General features: G+C 37.2%; 5 protein-coding genes and 1 long non-coding RNA gene across 9 annotated transcripts; 4 read left to right on the top strand and 2 right to left on the bottom strand.

Annotated features, from left to right (window-relative positions):
* The first annotated feature begins 3,793 nt into the window (after window positions 1-3,793).
* Window positions 3,794-7,498, top strand: LOC132132704 (schwannomin-interacting protein 1-like). Of its 3 annotated transcripts, XM_059545186.1 has the most exons (8): window positions 3,797-4,158; window positions 5,129-5,342; window positions 5,434-5,567; window positions 5,653-5,734; window positions 5,824-5,937; window positions 6,144-6,170; window positions 6,592-6,709; window positions 6,885-7,498. In XM_059545186.1, exons 2-8 carry the CDS (start codon window positions 5,145-5,147, stop codon window positions 6,983-6,985), a joined length of 774 nt encoding a protein of 257 aa, XP_059401169.1. In that variant the 5' UTR covers window positions 3,797-4,158; window positions 5,129-5,144; the 3' UTR covers window positions 6,986-7,498. The 3 variants fall into 3 exon arrangements, with proteins under 3 accessions (XP_059401170.1, XP_059401169.1, XP_059401171.1); XM_059545187.1 differs by lacking the exon at window positions 6,144-6,170 and having other exon boundaries at window positions 3,794-4,158; XM_059545188.1 differs by lacking the exon at window positions 3,797-4,158 and having other exon boundaries at window positions 5,229-5,342; window positions 5,417-5,567.
* A 3,781-nt stretch (window positions 7,499-11,279) lies between these two features.
* On the top strand, window positions 11,280-17,281 carry LOC132132923 (P2R1A-PPP2R2A-interacting phosphatase regulator 1-like). Its single transcript, XM_059545490.1, has 9 exons — window positions 11,280-12,206; window positions 12,360-12,444; window positions 12,529-12,585; window positions 12,874-12,920; window positions 13,022-13,079; window positions 13,175-13,242; window positions 13,395-13,453; window positions 14,438-14,522; window positions 14,620-17,281. Exons 1-9 carry the CDS (start codon window positions 12,121-12,123, stop codon window positions 14,735-14,737), a joined length of 663 nt encoding a protein of 220 aa, XP_059401473.1. The 5' UTR covers window positions 11,280-12,120; the 3' UTR covers window positions 14,738-17,281.
* Window positions 17,143-20,793, bottom strand: LOC132132924 (chromatin complexes subunit BAP18-like). The gene is made up of 6 exons (XM_059545491.1): window positions 20,527-20,793; window positions 20,347-20,441; window positions 20,138-20,239; window positions 18,972-19,201; window positions 18,765-18,866; window positions 17,143-17,937 (listed from the first exon to the last, which is right to left on the bottom strand). The coding sequence occupies exons 1-6, from the start codon at window positions 20,545-20,547 to the stop codon at window positions 17,873-17,875; spliced, it is 615 nt and encodes a 204-aa protein (XP_059401474.1). The 5' UTR covers window positions 20,548-20,793; the 3' UTR covers window positions 17,143-17,872.
* A 61-nt stretch (window positions 20,794-20,854) lies between these two features.
* On the top strand, window positions 20,855-23,601 carry LOC132132925 (ribonuclease kappa-B). The gene is made up of 3 exons (XM_059545493.1): window positions 20,855-21,082; window positions 21,490-21,572; window positions 23,312-23,601. Exons 1-3 carry the CDS (start codon window positions 21,005-21,007, stop codon window positions 23,454-23,456), a joined length of 306 nt encoding a protein of 101 aa, XP_059401476.1. The 5' UTR covers window positions 20,855-21,004; the 3' UTR covers window positions 23,457-23,601.
* A 418-nt stretch (window positions 23,602-24,019) lies between these two features.
* LOC132132070 (mediator of RNA polymerase II transcription subunit 11) lies at window positions 24,020-25,814 on the bottom strand. 2 transcript variants are annotated; one of them, XM_059544295.1, is made up of 4 exons: window positions 25,672-25,814; window positions 25,421-25,505; window positions 24,685-24,815; window positions 24,020-24,432 (listed from the first exon to the last, which is right to left on the bottom strand). In XM_059544295.1, exons 2-4 carry the CDS (start codon window positions 25,488-25,490, stop codon window positions 24,289-24,291), a joined length of 345 nt encoding a protein of 114 aa, XP_059400278.1. In that variant the 5' UTR covers window positions 25,491-25,505; window positions 25,672-25,814; the 3' UTR covers window positions 24,020-24,288. The 2 variants fall into 2 exon arrangements, with proteins under 2 accessions (XP_059400278.1, XP_059400279.1); XM_059544296.1 differs by having other exon boundaries at window positions 25,421-25,502; window positions 25,672-25,798.
* Window positions 25,815-26,097: 283 nt separating this feature from the next.
* LOC132132071 (uncharacterized) lies at window positions 26,098-27,753 on the top strand. The gene is made up of 3 exons (XR_009429001.1): window positions 26,098-26,362; window positions 27,224-27,443; window positions 27,528-27,753. It is a non-coding gene; the product is annotated as an uncharacterized LOC132132071 (long non-coding RNA).
* Window positions 27,754-27,756: the final 3 nt, after the last annotated feature.

The raw sequence follows: 27,756 nt of genomic DNA, 5'->3' as shown, positions 1-27,756 counted from the left end.
AAAATTTACTAAAATATAACCTTTGATTGGAGAATAATAATTTAAAAATGGGAGCGAAATCTCATTATGAAATAAATGTTTTTCTCTAAAATACATTGGTCACAATTAATAAATTAATCATCCCCTTTTATCCAATACTTTTTGCAAAGAACATCTGACAGGAGATCAGAGTCCATTCCTTCATGCAGAACCTCTCCAGACCCTTCATGTCAGCATGAGTTGTAGGTGGGGGCAGTGAATGAATAGTGCTCTCTTCCTCCCTCAATACTCATGGCTGAAGTGCCCTTGAGCAAGGCAGTGAACCCCCCCAATTTTTCCCCGGATGCTGGAGCAAATAGCTGCCCACTGCTCCGTGTGTGTTCACAGTAAGTGTGTGTGTGTGTTCCCTACTCACTGCTGCGTGTGTGCACTTGTATGGGTTAAATGCAGAGCACCACTTCCGAATATGGGTTATACCATACTTGCAGTGTTGTGCCTGAACGCGTTCATTGAACGATAGTTCATGAACTCGTTCATATTTTGGGCGAACGTGAACTGAACGTGCACTGAACGTGCTGTATTACTGCCTGATGAACGTTACTGTGAACTCGTTCATTCTGGTGTCTGTGAACGGCACGCTCTCTCAGGTTAACTTCGTTCAATAGGGTGCCAGATTTCTATAGAGCCTTCCAGGCGAAAACCCGGCTAAAACACACCGTAAACGGGTCTTAATATGTAGTGGAAAAACACCCAATCTGGCAACACCAGCCACCAGTGTCGCACCGCCGTCCGCCGCATATGCGTGACGCGTCATCAAAAAAAAAAGCATGGAGGCGACAGCAGCATGTAGCAAGAAGGCGTATGATCATTTAAAATAATTTTATGATGTTTATGACAAGGTCGGTGAGAATGGGAGACAAAGCATTAAAGCAACAATGGGGAAATGCTGTCCCCTCAATGCTAATGTAAACCCTGGTTGGATAAGGATTCAAAAGTGGATATGAAGATGAAATCTGACGCATAGCTTCATTGTTAAAACTGATAAAATAATTGCTGTCTGTGATTCTATATGGGCTGTGGCAATAATTTTGAAAGATAATAGCTCGCAGCAACATATGGAAAAAAGAACTATGAACTAGTTCATAAAATTGTGTAGTTTGAACTATGAACTGAACTAGTTCATTTTAAAATTTGTGAATTGAACTTTGAACTAGTTCATGTAGAAAGTGAACTTTCCCAACACTGCATACTTGGTAAATTTCATGACTTTCTTTTTCATTTCATTGTACACATGGGGTACTTTTATCCCTGTGTTCACCAAACCCATCTTGAGTGTTTGCTGCTAAAAAGCTTTTTTTTGTTTGTTTGTTTCACCTGACCATTGAACCCATTCCCATTTAAAGTGCCAGTCGTGTCTAGCAAATAAATATGCTGGAGTTTAAATTAGCAAGAGAGCGTTTTCTTTTTTAGTCTTTTCCCTCCCAAACAACAGTAATTCTTTCTTAGGCTTTCTGACCCCAAGACTTAACTATTTTCTGCAGTTCTCCAGCTGTGATCCTTGGAGTCTTTGGCCACTCAAGCGCTCCTCCTTACCGTGCATTAGGATGATATAGACACACATCCTCTTACTGTCCCCAAACACTGAACAAAATTATAAACGCAATCGCTTTTGTTTTTGCCCCCATTTTTCATGAGCTGAACTCAAAGATCTAAGACCTTTTTTATGTACACAAAAGGCCTATTTCTCTCATATATTGTTCACAAATCTGTCTAAATCTGTGTAAGTGAGCACTTCTCCTTTGCCGATATAATCCATCCACCTCACAGGTGTGGCATATCAAGATGCTGATTAGACAGCATGATTATTGCAGGTGTACCTTAGGCTAGACCAAAGAATTTCTGCACAAACTGTCAGAAACCATCTCAGGGAAGCTCATCTGCATGCTCGTCATCCTCATCAAAGTCTCGACCTGACTGCAGTTCGTCATCGTAACGGACTTGAGTGGGCAAATGCTCACATTCGATGGTGTCTGGCAGTTTGGAGAGGTGTTCTCTTCACGGATGAATCCCAGTTTTCACTGTACAGGGCAGATGACCGACAGCGTGTATGGCATCATGTGGGTGAGCGGTTTGCTGATGTCAGTGTTGTGGCTCGAGTGGCCCATGGTGGCGGTGGGGTTATGGTATGGGCAGGCGTATGTTATGGACAGTGAACACAGGTGCATTTTATTGATGGCATTTTGAATGCTCAGAGATATAGTGATGAGATCCTGAGGCCCATTGTTGTGCCATTCATCCACGACCATCACCTCATGTTGCAGCATGATAATGCACGGCCCCAAGTTGCAGGGACCTGTACACAATTCCTAGAATGTGAAAACATCCCAGTTCTTGCATGGCCAGCATACTCACTGGACATGTCACCCATTGAGCATGTTTGGGATGCTCTGGATCAGCATATACGACGGCGTGTTCCAGTTCCTGCCAATATCCAGCAACTTCACACAGCCATTGAAGAGGAGTGGACCAACATTCCACAGACCACAATCAACAACCTGATCAACTCTATGGGAAGGAGATGTGCTGCACTGTGTGAAGCTAATGGTGGTCACACCAGATACTGACTGGTTTTTCGGACCCCCCAATACAGTAAAACTGCACATTTTAGAGTGGCCTTATGCAGCCTTAGGCACTCCTGTGCAATATTCATGTTGTCTAATCAGCATCTTGATATGTCACACCTGTGGCAAAGGAGAAGTGCTCACTAACACAGATTTAGACAGATTTGTGAACAATATTTGAGAGAAATAGTCCTTTTGTGTACATAAAAAAAGTCTTAGATCTCTGAGTTCAGCTCATGAAAAATGGGGTCAGAAACAAAAGTTGCGTTTATAATTTTATTCAGTGTGTTTATCAAGGGTATGAATAATTTTGAGCACAACTGTATGTCAAGATTTGCATTTTAATCCATTTAAAAATATATATTAGCATAACAAAAATAAAATATTACAATTTAGTTGTTTGAAATTTTTTTAATTTTGATTTAAACATTAACATGATTTACAAAATATTTTTAGTTATGTTCTTACTTTGCTTGAATGACAGCCACATACTAGCTCAGTGAGCTCCACAAGTAATACAGTAAGAAAATAATAATAATTCTCTGTATCATTGACCCAAATGCATAGTGACATAAATATGTATGTTAATGGGCAAGTGACATAACACTATTTTCTGCCTAGGAAAATAAATGAAAAGGCTCTCTTTAAAATGCAAAACTTTCCTTGGAAAAAAAATTATGTTGGCATGTATATTTTGGTATTATCTTTTTCTTCTTCTTCTTCTTTTTATGCACTTAAAACTATTTTGTTGTCATACAATTTAGACTTTTCTTTAGAATATAATGCTATTTATACTTATTTAATGGATACATAACTTGACATTTTGTAGTCATTAAACCTCATTTTAAAGATTGTTTAATATCCCACTTCATTTTATTCTTTTCTTATACTGTATGATCCTGCAAAATGAATGTATTTCTTTTTCCAAACGTTTTCCGTCTTCATTTTAGTGATTGATTGGGTTGATAAACATTTTCAATACTTTAGTTCACTTTTCAGTTTCATCTTAACTCAAGGCAACTCGGCAACCTCGAGCTCCTCTAGAAATATTCAAATATTTACACAGAGATGCGATGTGAAGTTTATGTCAGGGTTGAATGAGATGCGATTTTCTACATTACTGAAGCATTGCACCACATCTTTCATCAGCAGAGAGAACACCACGCCACAGTCCCGCAGACTTTCCCATCTGCTCGCAGTCTTCATCTCCCAACATGTGAAACCGGACACCCACTTTCTCAGCCCGTCCCAAACAGTCTTATCTGCACTTCCAGCTGTCACTATAACACAATACAAAACATTCACGCGCAATTCAAACTTTAACAGCAGCAACTGACTCCACAAGTTCAGAAGATCAACATCGATAAAAATCTCCGTTTAAGAAAACACACGAGAAGAAACTCGGACGGAGGGCGGGAGGAAAGGGAAAGCCAGAGGGGTGTTTTCTCTCCACGAGAGGAAGGATTAAAGTAGAAAGAAATAATTCATTAAACGGCGTGAAATAAATACAGACTTTTAGCTTCCAGTCGCGATGTCGACATCAGTTTTGCGATAAAAGGTGAGTGAATTCATGTCATGTAGACGACTACTAGAAAAGAAAACAGGAACCGAAGAGGCTCAGTGACGGTACGATTAAACTTTGTCACTTCTAAAACTGAGTAAAAAGTTGACGAACAATAGGGAGGAAAAACATTTCAGTTGTTACTTTTTAAAGATTCGTATATTAGTCATACGTCATGAAGCAAACAGAAACGCTCCTTCATTTTAATATGACTTGAGTGTGCTGGACTTGTTTTCTCTGAAAACAGGAATTTTAATGTAGCATGGTTTTACTTAAAGGTCTGGAAAGAAATCAGATGCCCTTGTGTATTATCTGAAGGGTCATTTCATTTCATTTTGTCCATAACAGCGCAAAACAGATTTTTACTCTTTCTACAGGCATTTTCTTATGTAGCATATGTTTCTGTAAATAGAAACACAAATGTGGTGAATGTATTGTTCCTCCATGAGAATGTCTTTTGGCCTGTTCTCAGCCATGTTTCCCAATTCTCCTGTGTGTGTTACGAAATATGCACATTATGATTGTTCAATTTTCTGTAAAACTGTTAAAATATGTAAAAATAAATAAATAAAAACTTGTTTTAAATTGTTATAATGTTTCACAATATGTAAAAAATGTTGACTGCATTTTGATCTGCAGACTTGGTGAGCATAAAATATTTATAAAAGTCTTACCAACCCCCAAATTTTGAATGATAGTCAAAATTATTTTGATTGCCACAAAACATTTTATTATCACTTAAAGACATTCTAATAGAATCTTTAAGAAATTAATCACCTTCTCAGACTAGAAATTACTAATTTTCTTGAGTCACCCTGGATTTTATACCTCTATATATATTTATATATATATAATGTCATATAATGAAAGGTTATAAAAGTTGTTTAAAGTCTTTATATATTTTATAAATACTTAACATGTTTTGACTTCTGGCTTAAATGCTTGTGGCCTGTCTATGCTGGACTAGCATCACTCTCCAACGGATGGAGGAGAATCCAGATAGCGACAGGCATTATGAGAGGACCACTGATGACCCCTCACCCTCTGGCCAGGGGACCAAACAGCAGACTGAGGAGTCCCCCCTGGGTGATCACGACCTACCTATCATGCAATGGGAAGATTTAAGTTTGCGAATTGCAGAGTTAGAAAGGCAGGAAGAGGAGAGAAGGAAAAAAGCAGAGGTAACAATTGATCAAGACTTTATATACATTTATTTATTAAAATATACATTTTAAATATTCAAAATGCAGTAAAGACCTCCTTATATTTCAGAGGCTGGGTTTATCAGAGCGAGACCAAATACTTGACAGATGCTGGACAGAGTCAAAACAACATTCACTTCGCCGGGCTCCAGGGGCGGATGAGGACGACTACGGTCCCTGCCGTGTCCCTGTCATAACGTCACGGTATTCTGCATGTGCAGGTTCATAATCTTTAGCTACTTTGTTCTGATGTTCTGTTTTATGTGTGCTGTGTGTTTCCATCCTTCAGGTTTAATAGTCCTAAAAATCTTCAGCTGTGTTTCATCAACAACAGTGAGAGTGAGGATGACGAAGTAGCATCTAGCAAAGAGGTGGGTGCAGATTGTAGATTCCCTGAGTTGTATCTCAGGTCATGATTTATGAGGTTGCAAAAGGCATTGCGTTTTTTTATCATCCTCAGAGCTCATGTGAGGCAGAAGTACGTGGAAGTTGCTCTCGGGGGCTAAAACAGGAAGTAAAAGCAGCACTCAGGGCTCTAAGAGACAAGCTATGGGCCGAACAGAAGGAGAAAGAGGTGAGCGGTTTCAAAGACATAGTTCACCCAGCAGTCTTTCTTCCCTGGACCACAAAAGGAGAATGCGTTGGGTGGTTTATTCATACAATGACAAAAAAAAAAACAGAATTGGAGCTTGTAATGGGGACAGAAGCTTTCAAGTTTCAAAATGGATTATAAAACACCATGGAAGTGTCATTGAAGATATCTACTTTTGTGTTCCACAGAATAAAGTTAGACAAGATCACATAAGGGTGAGTAAATGATGACAGAAAAGTGGACTTGTTTCCGGTACTTTTCCCTTTCATTTTCTCCTCAGGGATTTCAAAAAATTCTTCACTAAAAAGTTCAACCAACTTCTGGGATGATTCACAACATTACAAACTTTAATTTAAAGTATAAAATTACATATCTATAATATGTAAAATAATTATCTTATGCTCATTAAGGCTGGGTTCGTTTGATCAAAATTACAGTAAAAACAGTAATATTGTGAAATATTACAATTTCAAAGGGGGTTTTACTTCTGGAATGTTAGTGATGTACTCTGTGCCTTTAAGGCAAAGGAGTGTAAGATTTCAGTGTTATCTGAATGTAATCCCATATGTGTGTGTGACTCTCATGGTGGTCATTTCTCTGGTATTTATATTTTGCATATTTTTCTTTTATTTTCAGCAAGCCCCCCACAGTAACATGAGCATAAGGAGAAAGATTCTTAGCCTTAGTGATCTGCAGACATGCTCTTTACTGCAGCTGAAAGCGCTCAGGGCCTCGCTGAATGAGGACATTCAAGGTATCTCTTTCCTCAGTGATACAGTTTGCAGCCACTGAACTGCAGCAACCACATTTTCAATAAGTAATACAACTCGCTAATGTCTTACAATTTTCATGCTTTAAACTGTTTTCCAAAAAAAACTTTGAAATGAAATAGATTTTTACTCATGTACTAATTCGATTCATGCTTTTAGGTTTGAGCTCAGAGCTGGTGAAACATCTCGTCATACGGGACCACCTTCAGACTAAGCAAGATGCTTTGCTCCTGGATGTACAGGATATGACATCATTATGAACGATATTTGTTTTGAACACTGCGTAACTGCAGTTTAACGTTGGCACTTTCTGAAAGCAGTAATTTACTGTTACTCATCCTGTGGACTAACAAAGGCCAGAATATCCTGTTTATTCTTGAAGAAATGTAGCCCTCTCAGAAACTTTTGTTAAAATGTGAGTCAAATTGATTATAGTCACAAGTTTTATTGTGGAAAAAAGTGCCTTATAACGAACCCTAATGCTCTGATTCATTTGTCACTTAAGGTTTAATTTTGCTTTCGTAAATAGAGAATATATTAAGCTGCTGTCAAAGCCATATGTGATATAACTGTGATGTATTAATCATCAGTTAGGCTACTTTAAGCATTCCATTGAAATACATTATATGTAATCGTCATGAAAATATAAACGTGTGCATTCTTATGAATGTGCCTTACAACTTTCCTGTGTATCAAACTTATACACGAGACTGAAGTATATCTCAGTGCTAAATATTCACAATGATTTAATAAATCATTTATTTTATATCTTATACACAGTCATTAGCCTTTTTGTGGAACTGGAAAAGCAATTATGGCATACATACTCTGCATTCAAAGATACTTAAGGTCCTTTTGTGTTTCCTTGGACTGCTAGACACCCTCTTGAAGGTGCCTCAAATATCCCAGAAAGCCATAATTAATGCCATAATTAATGTTGTGGTTTTTCTTTTTAAAGAAATAATAAATAAGATATAATCCACATTGTATATTATGTGTATTGTATATATTATATGTTATGCATTTGTATGAATGACACTTAGCAGAATAAATGTGTAATTTGCTGACTTTCTTTAATTATATTACAGGAACAGTTCACCCAATAATGTTAATTTACTGAAAATGTACTCGCCCTCAGGCCGTCGTTTCTTCATCTGAACACATTTGGAGAAATTTAGCAGTACATTACTTGCTCACTAATGGAACCTCTGCAGTGAATGTGTGCCGTCAGAATGAGAGTTCAAACAGCATCACAATAATCAACATAAAATTCACACTGTTTTTTTCGGCTAAAATACTAATTCTCTAACCAAAATATTGCTTTCTTCAATGAAAAAATTTTCTTGTATGAATCAGAAGAGAAAAATGCACAGATCAAGCCCTGTTTACAAGTCAAAACAGCCACAATAGTTCAAAACAAATATGTTGATGAATTTGGATGTGTGAGGACAACAGAGGATGATCTTTTACATTTGGAGAAGTGTCATTATGGATTGACTGAGTATTACTGGTAAGGGTTATGGGGGTTCATAATGCACAGTGAACGGCAAGGGAGTGAGAGAGGACACAGAGACCAGAGAGAAAAGAAGAAAGCACACAGAATTACTGATTGAGAACCGATTAGTAAAACCAAGCAGATCTGGATACCACACTAAGAAAGTAATTTGTAAACAGAGACTGTAGTTCAAGAAGTGCAGCAAAAAGTACCCGGCACTGAACTTTTCAACCTGACCTTTTATCAAATGCGTGAAGAAATGAATGCATTTCCGCTGCACAATTGAAGTTACGTTTTTTCTTGGCCTTTAAGCAGGTAAGATATTTCATTTAGATCTACTTTCAGTGGATTTATCAGAACAAACTTTGCTTTAATACTGTAAAAAAATAGCTTAAAATAAGGATGACCTATAGAGTCTTTTTCAAGTAATACTATCACACTTTTTGAAGCAAACTTTTTCCAAATGAAACTCAGAAACACACACTTTCAGCTCATTATGATCATGCTTTATTTATGCTTGAATTGTAATTCCTAGCCTTTGCTAATTCAGAAGCAACACCAGACATTTGTTTTTAGAAATATTGTTCAAACTGATAGAATAAACTTTATCAATAACTTAATTTTATTTTGTTTAAATTGTTTACCTTGTTAAACACGGTTTTGAAAGTAATACACACACACACACACACGTTCAGACTACCTCTGAGGCATGGCTGGACTGGCCATTGGGCATACCGGGCATTTGCCCGGTGGGCCGACGTGCTTTTTTGGTCCGACATATCTCATACTCATACTTTTTTTTTAAACGGCCCATAAAATTTGTACATCGGCGGCCCAGTCGTTTTGTTTTGTTTTGCTTAATTGGCGGCGCTGGGTTTGTGCCGGTGTAATGCATTGGTCAAAGTCAGTGTTAGTTTTTTTTTCTGACAGACCAGCCCATGAAACACGTAGATCAGCGGCCCATTGGCTCTTTTCTTGATCGACACTGATGCCGAGGTCACACCTCTACTCTTTTCAAAAGACATCCTGGGATTTTTACTGACCACAAAGAGTCAGGACCTCGGTTTAACGTCTCATCCGAAGGACGGTGCTTGTTGACAGTATAGTGTCCCCTTCACTACACTGGGGCGCTAGGACCCACACAGACCACAGGGTGAGCACCCCCTACTGGCCTTACTAGCACCTCTTCCAGCAGCAACCTAGTTTTCTCAGGAGGTCTCCCATCCGGGTACTGACCAGGCTCAGCCCTGCTTAGCTTCAGTGGGAAACCGGTCTTGGGCTCCAGGGTGATATGGCTGCCGTTGTCCAAAAGACGACCATTGACACCTTACATAAAGAGGGCAAGACACAAAAGGTCATTGCAAAAGAGGCTGGCTGTCTACAGAGCTCTGTGTCCAAGCACATTAATAGAGAGGCGTAGAGAAGGAAAGGATGTGGTAGAAAAAAAGTGTACAAGCAATAGGGATGACCGCACCCTGGAGAGGATTGTGAAACAAAAACCATTAAAAAATGTGGGGTAGATTCACAAAGAGTGTACTGCAGCTGGAGTCAGTGCTTCAAGAACCACTACGCACAGACATACGCAAGACATGGGTTTCAGCTGTCGCATTCCTTGTGTCAAGCAACTCTTGAACAACAGACAGCGTCAGAAGAGTCTCGCCTGGGCTAAATAACAAAAAGGACTGGAATACTGCTGAGTGGTCCAAAGTTATGTTCTCTGATGAAAGTAAATTTTGCATTTCCTTTGGAAATCAGGGTCCCAGAGTCTGGAGGAAGAGAAGAGAGGCACACAATCCATGTTGCTTGAGGTCCAGTGTAAAGTTTCCACAGTGAATGATGGTTTGGGGTGCCATGTCATCTGCTGGTGTTGGTCCACTGTGTTTTCTGAGGTCCAAGGCCAACACAGCCGTATACCAGGAAGTTTTAGAGCACTTCATGCTTCCTGCTGCTGACCAACTTTATGACATGTCACCTGCACGCAGTGCCAAAGCTACTAGTACCTGGTTTAAGGACCATGGTGTCCCTCTTCTTAATTGGCCAGCAAATCTATGGGGTATTGTGAAGAGGAAGATGCGATATGCCAGACCCTAGAATGCAGAAGAGCTGAATGCCACTCTCAGAGCAACCTGGGCTCTCATAACACCTGAGCGACTCCATGCCACGCCGCATTGCTGCAGTAATTCAGGCAAAAGGAGCCCAAACTATGTATTGAGTGCTGTACATGCTCATACTTTTCATTTGTTCAAGATTTCTAAAAAGCCCTTCTTGGTATTGGTCTTAAGTAATATTCAAATTTTCTGAGATACTGAATTTGGGATTTTCCTTAGTTGTCAGTTATAATCATCCAAATGAAAATTAAATTAATGTTTGAAATATATCAGTCTGTGTGTAATGAATGAATATAATATACAAGTTTCACTTTTTGAATGGAATTAGTGAAATAAATCAACTTTTTGATGATATTCTAATTATATGACCAGTATAAGAGATTAAAATTCGAGAGAAATTACCAACTCATAAACAGCTGTAGATATTTGTTTCATGAATGTTATAATAGAATTAACTTACCTTTTTAATTTTATTTTGTTAAATGTTTACCTTAAATATATACACACTTTTAGATACCACTGTGGTAAATGTTTAATCTTGATGTAATGGTGTAAAATGTATACAAATTCAGAATTTTACGGTTTTGTTGTTGTTGTTGTTGTTGTTTTTACATTTTATACATTTTCAATTTGTTATAATACATTTACTTTGATCAAACACAGTTTCGTAGTGCACTGCTGATGTATGATGGTTTAGTATTAGTATGAGTCATCATCCCAAGGTGACTCTTTTGAATTAATCCTCAATGAAAATAAACCTAAATATTTACCCTTTTTCTTTCATTAATCGTATTACGTTCTTTTAATCAGATTAATCTGAAAAGCAAACTCTATATATCTTGAAATAATGCCAGAGTAATTGGCAGAAGAATAAGCAGTAAATACTGGAGCTATACGCCACATATTCACGTCTCTTGAGCACAGTGCTTTATCTCTGCGTGCAGTTCTCTTGTCTACCAGAGCGAGGCGCTGTTGTACAAGGGGATGCACACTCTATTTGGTTGCGGGAAATATGTTTTATTTTCTAAATTAAGAAATGACCGAAAACTTTTAATGTATCCAGTGTTTCAGACTGTATCAGCAGACACTTTTAAATGAGGATGCTTTCGCCGACAGAGCCGATGATCATATGTTTGATCGGGATGGTGTTATGTCATTTTTCCGACTGCTTTACAAACTAGCAGGTAAACTTGAAAAAAAAAATATAAGCCGTGGCAGAAAGCTTCACTTTTATCACGACATTTCACCGAAAATATCCGAAAGCGTATTTTATGAACAATTTTATTCGTATTTATTCGCTTATGTGCTGTTTTTGCTTTTCGATGTTTTATTTGCTCTGTTTGGATAAATTGGATTGGATTAAAAAGCCAAAGGACCTTGTCAAGTTGGTGGCTTTGCTTTGGAAATTGTGCTGACTATACATAACTTGTGGTCTGAAAACGAAAAATATGTTTAATGCTCAGAAATAACTGTATTTGCTTCCTGTTTACGCCGACGAAAGCAACCTGAGGAGTTTAAATTAAGTTTGTGCGCGATCCGATAAACCAGCTGTAGCTCGAGCTCACAGCTGTTCATTAAATAAGTGTATCAAGCTGACACTGTTTCGCTTAGAATATAGAACAAAATGCGATAGACACGAGAAAACAGTTCATTCTGTTAAATTGGACCGGGTATTTTGGCGTAAGGCCTGCTGGTCGGGCTTTTGCCGGGTGAGATTTGGGGGTTAGGCCGCGTCAGGTCGCCTTCAGCCCGGCCGTGAGTGACGCGCAGTCCCGCTGCCAGAAGAAGAGCTATGGAGCGGATGGAGGTGGACCAGTGCGCAGGCGCAGGAGGAGCCCTCCGAAGGTCGAACAGCGCCCCCATGATCACGAACGTCAGGTGAGAGAACTGCACTCTGCTGAGTGACTGGAACGGAATACTACCTTGTGAATTCATTTAAAACAGTGATATACACTACACAATCAAATAGATGAATGATTTAATACCAGAATATTATTTTAAACTCCCAACTGTTGATTGCTGGCACTGCAGCGACGGGACGACAGTATTCAGCCCTAATAGTTCGGCTCGGTATCGTCGGAGCAGCGTTTCTGTTAATCCGAGCTGTCCCTCCCGGGTGAGTGTTTGTTCAGAGGGTCTGTGAATATCAGTTTTGGACGTTTAGTGTTCCAAAATCTTAAGCAATTTGTTTGTGTTACAGACCCTTCCTCTGTCCCCATTCTCCCTGCCATGTGAAAGATCCGAACACAAGAGACGGGTGAGAACTAAAGAATCGATTCAGTGATGCTTCTGAACTTCAGCGAAGGAGTTCTCAAGCGTGTTGAGCACTTGTGGCCTTTGACTTCAAAATTAGAAGAGATCTAGAAGCCATTGTAGTTTTGCCAATAAGTTTATTAGTAGGCACAATTTATATATCAAAATTATAAGACATAGAGAAGCCATTGTAGTTCTAGCAAGAGATTTATTAGTAGGCACAATTCATATTTCTAGTTCAAGACATTGATTCAGTCAAGTGATGTTTTATTGTACAATGTTTGTCTTAAAGATTGAGAATATGGAGCTCACTTTGAGGGGGAGCTTGCAGAGACTAAGGTAACCTGATACAGAATTATGCATAAATGAAAGGTATATGTTATCAAAATATTAACTTATTTAACGTAATTTTCTGGGCTGTTTATTCACTTTGATTTAAGCGCCTCGCCTGCTGTTCCCTTCCCTCCTGCGAGTCAATGGCATGACCATCTGTCTCCAGTGAGTAGGCTATCGCTCTCTGTTCGTGTTTCAGGTCATCAGTTTCAATCCATTTTCTTTCTTGTTATTCACCCCTGTCTGCACGTCCCATGCAGGGATTCCATTCCCAGGACAGCGGTGTCACTCCTAATTCCTCACCCAGTCCAATTCGAAGGTTTCGAGGGTAAGTTCATGAATAAAACTACAGTATTTGAATATATATCTTTCAAATGTTGATGGTAGCAGGAATTTGGTCTAATATTTAGTTGTTTCAAAATACAAGAGATACAAATATCTTTTCTGAACAAAGCTTTTGGTGTGGTTTTGACTGAACAGAGGATCTGTGAGCTCTGGAGTGAGATGGCCATCATCAGTTGCACCTTTGAAAAGGAAAGGTAATGATACTCTGGTTCATTATTCTAAATGCTTTTGCAAAATAATACTAGAAAATTATCAGAAAGTATAGGAATCCTAATGAATACAATGAAAGAATTATTATAACTATTTAATATTTTATTGGTAGTATCTTTTTTTGTATGTTGTAATACTACACTGCCATTCAAACATTTGGGGCTGGTAAGATTTTTAAACAGCACTGGGGGGAAAAACATATGCTTATCTAGTATGTTGCTGTATTTATTTGATAAAAAAAAAAAACAATAAAACAGTAACATTTTGAAATATAACAATTTAAAATAAAATGTAATTGATTCATGTGATGGCGAAGCTGAATTAACTACAGTCTTCAGTGTCGCATGGTCCCCCAGAAACCGTTCTAATATGATAATATGCATTGTAATTTGGGGCAAAGAAACATTTATTATTAGCGATGTTAAAAACAAATGTTTTTGTGGAAACAGTGACAAGTGTTTTTTAGGACTCTTCCATGAATAGAAAGCTGGAATGAACAGCAATTATTTAAAATAGAAATCTTTTGTAAAAATGTAGCAGTTTCTACTGTAATTTTTTTTATCAACTTAATGCATTCTAGCTGAATAAAAGTATTGAATTGTTTAAAATGAATCTTACCTCAAACTTTTAAATGTTAGTGTATGTAATTCTAATATTTAGCTTTCTATATATATTTTTCTATATTACTATAATGTTTAAGCAATATAGTACATAGTAAAAGTTCTTGGTTAATTTTTAGTAACATGGTGAAAATATGTAAGAGTCATTGGAAACTTGAGTGAGTCATTTGGACTGATTTATTCAAAAGAATCAACTAGTTTGTGAATCGAGCTTAACTGTTGATGCTGTTTGTTTGTTGCGCGCAGCGTACTTCAGTTCCAATATTAAAATTTTTCATCTTTTAATCAGTTTCTCCAGTGACTTTGTTGTCATATAATTTTGTCTTTCTTCCCATCTTCTCCACTCAGGTGGAGTGGAATCGGACGGTCCTCCCAAAAAGCTCTTTGTTGCTGGAGTCACAGACCCTGCTCACATAACCAGTTACACAGTCAGGTGAGTCCTATAATGATGCTTAAATAATAAACTCAACAGAATCTCATCCCGCATTAGGATCTTGTTCAGAACTTAATGAATCTCTTCATACATACAGTGTTTCCCAGTCAGTCGACTGTTCCTCTGGGACTGCTCCTGTCGATTCAAACCCCCAGGCCACCCCCCTGTGCCTCTCCTCTCCGTCTCCCTTCACCTCTCACCACCCCAGCATCTAAACCCCAGTATTCATCACCTTGTAGAGCTTCGGACTCAAGGTGTTGTAAAATGAAGACCAAACCTCGACCTAAAATCAGTTCTGTCCCTTTTTGTTTGCCTGTTTTTAATTTGGTGTTTTGAATAGAGTTTTTCAGCTCAATCACTTCTGAAGGAAATTCAACCTAGTTGCGACTTTGATCTAAAAGAAAAAATCAAGATGCATTAGAAGACAAAATCTTCTGGATGTATCTGACATGACAACATGAACGCTGCAGGCTATCATGTGATTTGTGTATAAATATGGATCTTCGGTGCCTATGGAATAGTGTGTTATAGATGTGAAACAGTATCTGCAATAGCACATTGCAATGAAAGTGTTCAGGTAATTGAAACCTGGCGAATATTGACACAAAGACTCTTTCCTCATTGTACGGAAGTGTTCAAGAGAAAGACCAGTTTTGCTCTTCTTTGTTTTCCTCAACTTTTGTATTTTGGCACATCTTCAGCTTCCATTAACAGGGTCCAACGGTCTGGGAAGACATCCAGAATGCATAGATTGCGAGTATTAAAATCAGTTGGCCATAGATGTCAATTCTTTGTATAAATGTGAATAATCGAATATTATTTTGGTAGGTATTAATCCTATGTTTTTTTTCTTGCGTTTATCCGAGGATTCTGATGTCTGTAAATGTTTATTTTTCCATATAACTTTAAGCTTGGACTGAACTTTTTGAGTTTGAAAAATATTCCTTAAATCATTGAAAAGGATACCAGCGAATTCGGGCAACGCCCACATTTTGATTCGCTCGTCGCTTACTTGAAGGAATAGTCCATCCAAAAATGTAAATTTGCTGACAATTTATCTACCCTAAAGGAATGCAAGATGTAGATGAGTTTGTTTCTCATTCTGACGGCACCCATTCACTGCAGAGGATCCATTGGTGAGCAAGTGATATAAAGCTAAATGTAATGCCATTCTATTCTATTCTAATGAAGAAAAACTCATCTACATCTTGGATGGGCTGAGAGTGAGTACATTTCCAGCAAATGTTATTTTTGAGTGAACTATTCCTTTAAAACAAGTACTGTAAAGACTAGATGTCTCACTTGGCATCTACAATCCAATGTTGGAGTATACACAAAGCACTTTCAGTGAAATGTCCATATCAAAAACTGACCTAGAGCCTTATAATGTATCCCGTCTGAGGCAAGAAGATGCTTTTGAGTAACGCCGCAGTGTGAAAAATCATTAGTCAATCTGTTTTTCCTTCCTAATGAAACCCTAAACAAGACTTTTATATTGTGAACTATGTATAGAAATTGAGGAGTTAAGATACTTGCAAGGGATGAGCTGTTGCATTACAAAACAAGATAAATGTTTCTACAATCACTGTTTCAGCAGATATCATACTCTTCCTCTTGTACTATTTGCACAGTGTTAGATGTCAATGTTGCTGTTACATGAGTGGGATCATATTTACTTTTACTTTGCATATGTGGCTATAATTGTGGCGTCTGAGCTGGATGGATTTTATTAAGCTCATTGAAAATGTATCATCCAAAAAGTGACATGCTGCAGTTAACTGAACTGGAAGCCCTTCTGAAGCGAATTGACCATGATACTTCACAGCATTATGCAAATTATTAGATTGTGGCGCATTTTGCATTGTTATTTATGAATGTGTAAAAGCTCTGGTTGCCGTATGTACTTCAGTGTCAATGTAAAAATATATCACAATTCTTGATTCCCAAAATCTTTATTGAATCGGCACCGGCAGCTTGTCGGTCAATAAAGTTGCACAACAGACATTTGAAGCCGTTCCTCTGTTTCCATATTCATGTATCAGAAGGAATACAGCTCATTCTTCATTTATTGAAATTATCATTTCGTTTTAAACTCAATGGTAATGCTTTACAGGTTTTGAGTCTTGAAGTTTTAATTCCAAAGTTACTTTGCAGTGTCATCTGCGATTTCCAGTTATTGGGGTCCTTTGGATTTCAAAGATTGATACCAATGTTTATGGGTCTTTAAAAGTGATTACAAATGTGCAATATGCATTAAAGTTGCTGGAATTAGTATGTCAAGTTCATCTGGATAATCAGTTCAAATCAATGGGATACCAGGTATTTATTAAGAACCTGCACGGAAGACTTGTCAGCTGTTTGTTCTGAATCATTTGTATAATCTAGTTGTCATTTATTTTTCAGATTTGCCATACGCTTACTATGACAGGATCTGTTGTATATGTGTGTCAGACACAGAATCATGATTTGTCCCTTGTTCTCCTTAAATGACTGAGTGGTGTTGTGAAGAAACTAAATGGGTTGGGAGCACATGAAAAACATTGTAAAGAAATGCCAAAGCCATTGTTCATAAATTGTAAATATATCCTGGAAGCCAGAAAAATTAAGGGAAAGACGGATATTGTTTTGAAATTGGTAGCAAAAGTAAATTTATTCCCTCTCAGTTGCTCAAGATGAATGTCCAATTATACGAGAAAAAAAATTATATTATACCATATATTCTTATGAAAAAATTCATAATTAAAAACTCATTTCATTGATCTGTATGCTGTCTTTTTATGCTGAGCAAAGAAATTGCATGATGAAAGCTTTTGTTCATATAAAATTCAAGCAGCTATGACTCATGTTTGCTGTTGAAATGACCTGTGTAAGTATTCTGTAATGGTAAAAAATGATATATATACACATACAATAGAAGCTGCACCTAACATACAGTGGCAGTGAAAGAAAATGGTTTTCTCAAACTATTTTTGATATTGTGCTGCCACATTTTCATTACAAGCATCTTACTTTACAAAGCTTTACTTCAGCCAAAAGGGCCTAATAATAATATTAATAATAATAATAAAGGAAGTACAGTTTGACTCTTGCAACACGGTCCTGTAAACCCCTTTTCAGCTGTGGGCAACACAACGTGAACTACTTAAAAAGTGATTTGATTCCATTATTGATTTTTGCTGCATTTTAAGGATGCAGTTATTTTTCATGGAGTACTTCATCTAAACTGACATGGGTAGAAAATGGATGGTTTTATCTGGTGCTGTTTGAACCCACAGTGGGAAAAGTATAAGGGGTTACAGCAATGATCAAACTGCAGACCCCTGAATATCACTTTGACTGACAAGAGAAGATCAGCGGGACAGCAGAGGCAGATCACTTGAGTTCATTATAAGACTGGAGTCCAGATTCAAGCTCTCTGCAAGAAAAAACACACAAGAAAATTCAACCCACTTCAACATATTTAATCAACACATTTTCTATATGGATTAATTTACCCAAAAATGAAAATTCTGTCATGTCATTTGTGATATCACAGTCTGTGGAACAATTCTGAATAATACACTTATACAATAACTTCTACTGCACCTTCTGATCATAAAAAAGTGATGTTATTCCTCAGTATGTTCGTCTTTTTTCCAGAGCAAATATACAAAGATTCTTAAATCAACATACACTGAAAAGCAATTTCACATAAGATAGGAAGTCTTGTTTTCTGTGAAATTGATCAACGTGAATTGAGTTTATGATTAAAACAAACACAAATACTTGCCAATGGGCTCAGAAAAAAGAAAGAAAAAAAAATTAAAGGGAAAACACTTTCTGATGCCAATGACATGTTTGTTCTTGTTTTCAGAATAAATTCAATTAATGTTCACATTCTCAGAAAACAAAACTTCAGCTATCTTCATTTTGCATATGAAGTAAATATGTCTTGCTTTCTGGATGTTTAGATAATTGTATTGGAAAACAACACAAAATGCAGAGGAAAATATTCCCATGCATGATTTAATGCCATTTCTTTATGAATTTAAGACTTTCTGTTCCAATGTAAGAACTTTTAAGGCCTAAATTTGCGAAAGGATGAATTTATACTTTTTAAGACCTGAAGAAACCTTGTTTTCTACCTTCATAATAAAAACAAATGAACTATAAAAGGGTTTCGAATGACACAAGGGTAAATGATGACAGAATTCTCAATTTTGGGTCAATTAAATGCCTCACTTCGTTTAAAATGTGACTCACCTTGGTCAAAGTTGGGTTTTTTAGTGGAACCCTCTCCAAGCCCCTCAATATCCACCAAATCACTGTTCACATCAGAGTCATTCAGAGCACTCAGAGTCACATCTAATAATAGACAGCCAAACTGTGTAAGTGTGCTGAAAGACCACTTGTATACTAATATTGCTCATTTGTTTAATTTTTTATCAATTTTCATTCAAACGGAGTCACCTGCTGGTTTAGGGTTCTTTATTGCTGGTTGTAAAGATGACGAACTCTGCAATCCAGTTGTCACGACAACCAGAGAGGTCGGCACAGTGATAACGGTGGGAGCGACTGATGCAGGAGGGGGCGGTAGCGCCACTGTGGTTTTCTTCATAGTTTTTTTAGGTGACTCTGTGGTGAGAGGAACCCTGCTGTCCTCATACAGCTTCCTTTTCACGGTGGTCTTAATCTGGGCACTACAAGATGATGAGGAAACAGATTTGTGGTGCATTAGGGTTAGATAAGAGAAGATGCACTCGTTAAGAACAATGCAAAAGTGCATTTGCTTTTAATTCATAACATATTTAGATAGTTTAGCATGTGATGATGCATCAGTCCATGCGTTATCATAGAAAATAAACGGAAACATTAGCTAATATAGTTATTAGAGCACAAAATGCCCCCACCACTGTGGTAAATTGGCCCCATACCTGGGGAAAGAAGCCCCGACTTTTACAGAATGTATAAATGACTTCTGATTTCATTTTTATTAATTTTATATATGGTTCAAAAGACACAAAGGACTATTTGGGGTTCACATCAAATTAAATTTATAATATACATAGAAGAAAGCATATTTAATGCAAATAAAGTGTCTAGTTCAATATTTCAAATAACTTTTGTGAAAATAAAATACAAAAATGTGTGAAATAATGTTCCATGGCAATTCATTGTAAAATTTAAACACTTAACTGTACTTAATATAATGTATAAAATAAAAAGTGATCATATGAAACTGTATTATATATTAAATTATTAAAAGCTTCTTGCTGATAAAACCTAGCGGTTTGAAGGACAGTGGCAAAGATTGGTAAATATTTAAAATTACAATTAATTAGCTCTCGCACTGTGATCCTTAAATAATGTCATCTTATTGTAAACATGCTGGCAAGATTTTTTGGTATATAAACTATTGTTACAATGAATGACAATGTAAAATATCAATGCTTAAACTGATCCTGTCACACAAAAAAAAAACAAAAAAAAAAACAATTTAAAACAGAATTTTATATTCCACAAAATCAGATTATATTACATCTAATATTAGAGAATTTTAGTATTTTAGTTTGAAAACAAAAAACTGACAATTATCCAGCTATACCTATCACACCAACAGCTTCATAAACACTTACACCGTTCGCTCCTTTATGACGGAGCTGATGCTGTTCAAATCTTCACCGAAGCGGCGAACTGCAGAGCGCAGCATCTCGATCTCCGTGTCGGTCCATTTGGCTCTGAGAGAGGCAGTGAGAGTCAGTTATAAAACATCCACTGCACTTAAACAACACTAGTACATCTGGAATACTACAGAGACGCAGTTTCAGCAGGAAGGAGGTCTCACCCCGCAGGAGAGGAGTCCGCCACGGGATGCAGCTGCATGGTCAGTTCACCCAGTTTAGAGAAAGCAGCGCCTGCCGCCGAAAAGATCTCGCCCACCTGATTGATATTTATACGTGTGCTTTTTTATTTACCAATTACTTAAGAATATTTATAATGCACAAAACAAAATTCCAATGTTTACCTTCGTGGAAGCTGAAGTCATGCTGGAGTGATGAGCTGAAATAAACAGACCTGACACTAACACAGAAATAACCCAGTCGAGTCTCAGTCAACAATCCGGTTTAAAATTACGGTTGCAGTCATTCAGTGACCTTTCGTATGAAAATATCTTTATCTGTGTTATTTTTTAATAGTAAGTCTCTATAAACAACATGAACTAAAAATTCCCAGAGTACAATGCGCTTCGAAACTGAGGCGTGTGGTTGGTTAGTGAATAGCCATCAAATGACATTACACGATCTGCGCAGCATCCAAACGAAAATAGCCGAGCGCTGTCGAATGGGCTTACGGAACTAGTCGAACAAACCCGAGTACTGCCGATATACATCTCGACTCGTCGATTGGGTCGAGAGAAAGCTACTAAGCTAGAAGCTAGCAGGCTGTCATACGGACTGGATGTAGAATCATTTCCCCAGTTTTGAGAGGAAGAATCGGATAAAATGCCGTCGCTTTTATTCTGTGGGCCCAAACTGGCCGCATGTGGAATCGTGTTAAGCATCTGGGGTGTCATTATGCTGGTAAGGATTTGAGTCTTCGTGACATTGCTTGCTAGCTGTAGCTAAAGGCATTCACCCCAAACGACAGGAATATTTTACCGATATAATAATTGTAAATATTGCTGTATGTTGATCTTCACTGATAGAAAATGCATGCATTTATAATAAATGTGCATAAATAGATCTGTTCAGTCACCCATTTATCAGCTGGATATACAAGGAACTTTAAATGAGAAATAAAACTGCAGGTGTTATGGTAACGGTAATGGGATGTAAATGCCTCATAGCTATTCTTTACAATTCGACAGTTTTTAAGTAACGTTACTTTTTTTTCTTTGTGTGTGTGTTTATATACTGTATGTGTATTGGGCTTCTATCCATATTTAATTCCACCTAATGTCTTAATACGATATTATTATTATTTTCAGTCAATGTTAGGAATTTTCTTCAGTGCAAAATCTGCTGTGCTGATCGAAGATGTTCCATTTACTGAGGAAGACATCCGTGATGAGTGAGTTCATCTGATCAAATATTTTAAGATAATTTACCTTTTTGGGGTCAGTAAGGTTTTCTCTCTCTCTCAGTAAGGAAACATTCAATTAATCAAAAGTGACTGTAAAGGCATTTATCATGTTTTAAAAAAATGTTTTAAATAAACGCCATTCTTTTGGAATTTCTTTGGATTAAACATGAAAAAATATCATGGTTTCCACAAAAATATTTAACAGCACAACTGTTTTCGACATTGATAATAATGTTTCAGGCATCTTAGAATGACTTCTGATTGATCATGTGACACTGAAGACTGCAGTAATGATGCTGAAAATTCATCTTTGCTATCACAGGAATAAATTACAGGTGCATCTAAAAAAAATAGAATATCATGGAAAAGCAAACTTTCTTATAGTCTAGATATATTGCACACAAACTGAAATATTTCAAGATTTTTTTTTTATTCTAACGGTTACGACTTACAGCTAAGGAAAATTAAAAAAAATCAGTATCTCAAAAAAAAAAAAATCCATTTTGAGCTTGATTAATTTTGAGTATAAATACTGGGTACCTCTTGGGCTAGTTTAGAACATGCAGCCACAATTATTATTTTCACCTGGGGTAAGTAGAAAAAGGACTGGACTGTTGCTCAGTGGTATACAGTCCTATTTTCAGATGAAAGTAAATGTATAATTTCATTTGGAAATCAAGGTCTGGAGTCTGGAGGAAGAATGGAGAGGCACAGAATCCAAGATGCTTAAAGTTCAGTGAGAAGTTTCCGAAGTCAGTGATGATTTGGGTGCCGTGACATCTGCTGGTGTTGATCCATTGTGTTTCATCAAGTGTAAAGTCAATGTAGCCATCAGATTTTGGAGCACTTTATCCTTCCATCTGCTGACAACCTTCATGGAGACGCTGATTTAATTTTGCAGCAGGACTTTATCACCTGCCCACAGTGCCAAAACCACTTCCAGGTGGTTTGATGACCATGATATTAATGAGCTTGATTGGCCAGCCAACTCACCTGACCTGAACCTCACAGAGAATCTATGGTGTATTGTGAAGTAACATCTGACAAACAATACAGAGGAGCAGAAGGCTGCTATTAAAGCAACCTGGGCTTCAGTAACACCTCAGCAGGGCCACAGGCTGATCGCCTTCATGCCACGATTCACTGAAGCAGTAATTTGTGCAAAAGGAGCCAAAACCAAATATTGAGTGCTTAATTAAACCTGCTTTGGAGATCTTGAACATTTTTGTTTTGTAAATCTTTTATTAATTGATATTTGAGAAAAGTTCTAATTTTTTGAGATATTGATTTTTTTTTTAAAATTCCTAAGCCATCAGACCTTATGAATTGTAACAAAAAACTCTTGAAATATTTCAGTTTGTGTGCAATGAATCTAGAATATAAGTAGCTTTTTTTGAAGATGTTTACCATAATATTCTAATTTTTGAGATGCACTTGTACATTTGAAATGCATTCAAATGGAAAACAATTTTAATGTTTCACAATATTGATGTTTTACCGTATTTTTGCTATAAATGCAACATTTGTGAGCCCAAGATACTGATTTAAAAAGAAACATTTAATCCATTTTACCAAACCCAACTTTTAAATGGTAGTGAATTTTTTTTATTAATTGAAGTATAATGAAGTCTCATATTTTGAATAGACTACATGCATTGAATGAGAAATGGTAGGTATGAGATTTCTATGTGCAAATATTTATTGGTTAATTTTCTTTTCTTCAACAGCAAGAATCCACCGCAGACCATTTACGGACTCTACAACCAAGTTGGCATCAACTGCTTCATTGCTGCTGCCATCTATGTAGGTGTCGGCGCAGTGTCTCTCTGTCAGGTTCGCCTTAACAAGCGCCAGGAGTACATGGTCACGTAAACCCAAACAATTTCAAATTCAACTGCAATTAGTCATAATTATTTATTTCTAAAAGACTTCTCCATGATCTAGGAGCACAGTTTGTTCTGTTACATTGTCTGAATTGGATATATTTGGTAGTTCATCTTTGGGTCAAAATCTAAACACGATATATTGATAGTGTAATGAATAAAAAGTGAAATAATCATGAAAACCAGTATATATGCACAGAGACACGATGTGCATATATATGCATGCTATGTATTATATTTTCCACAAATATTCAGATCTTTGGCTCCACATTCTCGATTATATAAATAAAACAAGCAATAAGTCTTTACTTTAACAGCTGTCTTCTGATGAACCTAAAAGACACTATTAAACACTATGAGTCCATATGATAGTAGCTGGTGTTCATGTAGAATGTGTGAATGTTTGACTTTATTTCATTGTTTAAATGTTTGTTTGGTAAAATAAATGTCTGTTGTTTTATTGAAGTACATCCTGCAACCCTTGTGCTGTACACTTAATATTTTTCACAACAAGATATGTAAATAGACAGTCTTACGTTTCCTTCAATAAAATACTAGTGAAAAAATATTTTATTGTTCTTAAGTCATAACTATAAAAAAAGTGATTACAGAAATTAAAACATGTAACAATTCTTAATAAGACAAAAGCTTTGGTGATATTGTAAGCAAAATCACTAGTTTTGTGTATAATAATAATACAAAAAAAATTTTTTAAAAGTGTTGTTGGCTTGTAGACCGTATTCAAAAAGTTTTTGATGCATGTGGATACTTATGAAGTCAGCTGGCAGATATTGCAAAGCAACAGTCCATTTAATGTGTCTTTACGTCTGCGGATCAAGCATTATCTCACAGGTGCGTCCCAGCTCTCCCAGTTTGACGCGGGCATACTCTGAACGGTTTAGGGCCATCTGACAATCCTTTCTTGCCGAGTATGTCGATCCCTCATGAGGCTGACCTGTTGCTACCTTTCCTCAAAACAAAGGATGAGACAAAGAAAAAAGGAGAAAGTTAGTGCATCGCACCATAGATGTATAATCAAAGGTTTCCTCCAATTCTATGTTTTATACATATATACCACATAGATAGATTGATAAAATGATCAACAGATTGAATGACAGAACAATATATATAAAGATAGATAGATAGAATAGATAGATAGATAGATAGATAGATAGATAGATAGATAGATAGATAGATAGATGTGAACACATACAGACCTGTGTCAGATATCGGATCTGTGAACTCAGTTCACTCTCCACTCTGTTGATGGAGGTCTGGAACTGGTTCAGCTGTCGGTCTAATAAACTGGCATTGGCTTTCTCTTTAGAAAGCTCCAGCACGATCGTTCCTGAAAGACGGATTGTTACTATTCAATTTGTCGATTTGAATACACATAAAAAAAAAATCTAAATATCACTGTAGATGAGGTTTAAATATGTATATTTTGTCATGTCAAAAAATACAAAACCCTTAATTTAAAATAAAACAACATCATTAAGCTGGTCTCCGGGTCTGGCCCTGATGGTCTGTTTACTGCAAGGGCCAACAAACTCAGTCCTGGAGAGCCTTAGCTCCAACTTAACCTGCCTGGAAGCTTCAAGTATCCCTAGTAAGAGCTTGATTAGTTGATTCAGGTGTGTTTGATTAGAGTTGGAGCTAAACTCTGCATGATCCCTCAAGGTTCGCGTCTGGTGACCCCTGGTTTACTGGCTTTTCCTTGTTAAGACCAGCTTATACAAATTTGGCTATTCTAGGACATAAGTAACAAACTATCTTAAGCTGGTTTACGCTTCTTTTTGTCGGCAGGTACGTCAGTTCTGTACGTTTTATCATTGAATACGATTGATTTCATGATTTCTAAGGTAACGCAATCAGAATCCACATCACAGTGTCTGAATTAATATTAAGCATTACTGAAATTAAACCCATGCACACATTTATAAAGTGACAAACCTGCGCTCTGCAGCACTAAAGCAATCTCCTTCTCCACATCTTCTAACGCTCTCAGCCTGTCATTCGCCATTCAGAACACAGCCTACTGAAAAAAAGAGAAAACAAGACGAAAGACGAGACGAATAGCATGAGCAACAACAGCAGAAAAAAACAAACACACACGCTAGCTACACAACGAGTGTCTATTTGCTAAAATATTAATAAAGCAACACAGAAATCCATGTTTAATAGTTAATTTTAAGGCTACTTACGTTCATTCACTGTAGGCTAAACTTGACGAGATGCTCAATGAATGTAACCTAGTACAAAGCGCTCTCAGTGTGTAGCTAACTACGGAAGCCGCAGCGGAACAAATTAATAGAACGCGACACCGCTGACTGCATTAGTGGAAACAAATCATGGGTTATGGTTAACTTGTAATTAAAGCCATTTGCGCCACATCTGGACAGAAATGAGTTCTCTGGGATCGCCCGTGATATTAATTGCGAAGAGGTGGTGAATTGTCACCACAGATCATGGAATTCTGGAAGTCACGTGCTGGCAGAGACGTTTCTCAGAGACTGTAGGCAGAGAGAGATCCTTTCTTTGGCCTCTTTGACAAGGGTGAGTTTCATTACAAATGTACAGAGAGACACAAGCTATAAGTATTGCTTTAGTAATGGCTGGATGCTCTGACAATGTCCAGGCTAGAGGAGATGCTGGCCTTTCACATGAAACTCTGGCAAGACATGAAGGTAAGACAAACAGAACTTGACATCTCTTCTAGTACTGATTTGACTTCTTGATTTCATGGTATATGCACTTGCCATACATTTCAATTTAGTGTGCTTTGTTTTGTGTCATATTTTACTCAATTCCAAAGATAATGGAACCTCCAGAAGCCCAGATGAAGGCGGCACCCTTTCTTTAAGAGTCAATGAGCTGCAATTTCTTAATCAACAGGTGAGAGTAATATTTAGAACAATAAACATAAGTAATCAAATGCCTTATTGCAAAAACGAATATTTTATTTGCCTCCAGGTCTTGGAATTTTGTGCATAACATTGTCATTTGTACATTTAATAAAGGTTTTGTTATGCTTAATTTATATGAAATTAGTTTTTACTTAATAATTCAGCTTTTTAATGTTTTTGAAAGAAGTCTTTAATGATCATGATCAACCCTACTGGCAAAGGGCATCTCAGGAACTGCACTCCAGTGGTTTGAGTCTAACTTATCAGATAGGTCCTTCAAAGTATCTTGGAGAGGTACATCTATCTACCGTGGTGCTTCAGGGCTCAGTTCTTGGACCAATTATCTTCTCTGTTTTCATGGCATCATTAGGTTCTGTTATTCAGAAACATGGCTTTTTATAACACTGCTATGCTGATGACACGCAACTCTACCTCTCATTCCATCCTGACGATGTGACAGTAGCTGCTCACATCTCAGCTTGTCTTACGTTTAAAAATAATACTTTTATTCTGCAAGGATGCATTAAATTGATAAAAACTGTCCGTAAAGACATTTATAGGGTGACAAAATACCTCTATTTTCAAATAAATTCTGTTCTTTTGAACATTATTCACCAGATAATCCTGAAACAATGTATTACAGTTCTCATAGTCTATCACAACTATTAACAATGGATTATCCTTCCTCTTCTGTTTTTTTCTAGCTCAAGCTGAAATTCTCAGATCTGACCAGCAGTATATACCTGAAGGAGGCGGAGTTACAATACTGTCACTCACAGTAGGTCAAACAGCAGTTACATCATCATCAAGGCAAGCAGTCCTAATAGGCCACTGTGTCTTCCTGCTATAGAGTTGCCCGCTACAGGACCGAAGCGGAAGCGAAGTGGAGGAACACCAGCATCAGCTTGAGTGTCAATCAAGGAACTGACAGCACTGAGACTGGAGCACAGCTCACTCAGAGAGGATCTGACTGCCGCAAACCTCCAGAACGAGCGGCTCCTCGACCGCTGGTTAGAGGAGAAGAAAGAGGAGGCTGAGATTATTAATAAATACAATGCAATACAAGAAAGGTGAATGTAATTCTATTAATATTTTATTACAGTTTCTTCAATGACTTTGCACATCAATGATTTAATTAATTTATCGTCCACTAGGTGGCAATGTTTGGCTGGTCGCCTGAAGACGCGGTCTCGTGTCCGATCTCGTGCAGCCAAAAGCAGCTCAGCTCAAAAGCATCAAGCCCACAGAACGCACTCCTTAAGACTTGCTTATCTATGAATGTCAATTAAGTTGTAGGCAATTTTACTCCGCTTTTGGAGATTATTTTACAAAAAAATAAAGCTTATTCTTAATACCTATGTTTAATAACACGGTAACACAGCC

The sequence above is a fragment of the Carassius carassius genome, chromosome 49 (genome assembly GCF_963082965.1).
Source record: "Carassius carassius chromosome 49, fCarCar2.1, whole genome shotgun sequence".
Taxonomy (NCBI): Eukaryota; Metazoa; Chordata; class Actinopteri; order Cypriniformes; family Cyprinidae; genus Carassius; species Carassius carassius.
This window is presented reverse-complemented; position numbering and strand designations above follow the sequence as displayed.

What these genes read in the sequence shown, in the direction of transcription:
- LOC132132925 (XM_059545493.1), top strand. Translation starts at nt 21,005, where the DNA reads ATGCCGTCGCTTTTATTCTGTGGGCCCAAACTGGCCGCATGTGGAATC. An exon ending in TCTGGGGTGTCATTATGCTG is followed by an intron (nt 21,083 to 21,489) that starts GTAAGGATTTGA and finishes TATTATTTTCAG; the next exon opens with TCAATGTTAGGAATTTTCTT. An exon ending in GAGGAAGACATCCGTGATGA is followed by an intron (nt 21,573 to 23,311) that starts GTGAGTTCATCT and finishes TTTCTTCAACAG; the next exon opens with CAAGAATCCACCGCAGACCA.
- LOC132132070 (XM_059544295.1), bottom strand. Translation starts at nt 25,490, where the DNA reads ATGGCGAATGACAGGCTGAGAGCGTTAGAAGATGTGGAGAAGGAGATT. An exon ending in TTTAGTGCTGCAGAGCGCAG is followed by an intron (nt 24,816 to 25,420) that starts GTTTGTCACTTT and finishes TCCGTCTTTCAG; the next exon opens with GAACGATCGTGCTGGAGCTT. An exon ending in AGATCCGATATCTGACACAG is followed by an intron (nt 24,433 to 24,684) that starts GTCTGTATGTGT and finishes TTTTGAGGAAAG; the next exon opens with GTAGCAACAGGTCAGCCTCA.
- LOC132132704 (XM_059545186.1), top strand. Translation starts at nt 5,145, where the DNA reads ATGGAGGAGAATCCAGATAGCGACAGGCATTATGAGAGGACCACTGAT. An exon ending in AAGTAGCATCTAGCAAAGAG is followed by an intron (nt 5,735 to 5,823) that starts GTGGGTGCAGAT and finishes TATCATCCTCAG; the next exon opens with AGCTCATGTGAGGCAGAAGT. An exon ending in GCTGAATGAGGACATTCAAG is followed by an intron (nt 6,710 to 6,884) that starts GTATCTCTTTCC and finishes TCATGCTTTTAG; the next exon opens with GTTTGAGCTCAGAGCTGGTG.
- LOC132132923 (XM_059545490.1), top strand. Translation starts at nt 12,121, where the DNA reads ATGGAGCGGATGGAGGTGGACCAGTGCGCAGGCGCAGGAGGAGCCCTC. An exon ending in GATCCGAACACAAGAGACGG is followed by an intron (nt 12,586 to 12,873) that starts GTGAGAACTAAA and finishes TTTGTCTTAAAG; the next exon opens with ATTGAGAATATGGAGCTCAC. An exon ending in CCAATTCGAAGGTTTCGAGG is followed by an intron (nt 13,243 to 13,394) that starts GTAAGTTCATGA and finishes TTGACTGAACAG; the next exon opens with AGGATCTGTGAGCTCTGGAG.
- LOC132132924 (XM_059545491.1), bottom strand. Translation starts at nt 20,547, where the DNA reads ATGACTTCAGCTTCCACGAAG. An exon ending in GTCATAAAGGAGCGAACGGT is followed by an intron (nt 19,202 to 20,137) that starts GTAAGTGTTTAT and finishes ATCATCTTGTAG; the next exon opens with TGCCCAGATTAAGACCACCG. An exon ending in AAAACCCAACTTTGACCAAG is followed by an intron (nt 17,938 to 18,764) that starts GTGAGTCACATT and finishes TTTTTCTTGCAG; the next exon opens with AGAGCTTGAATCTGGACTCC.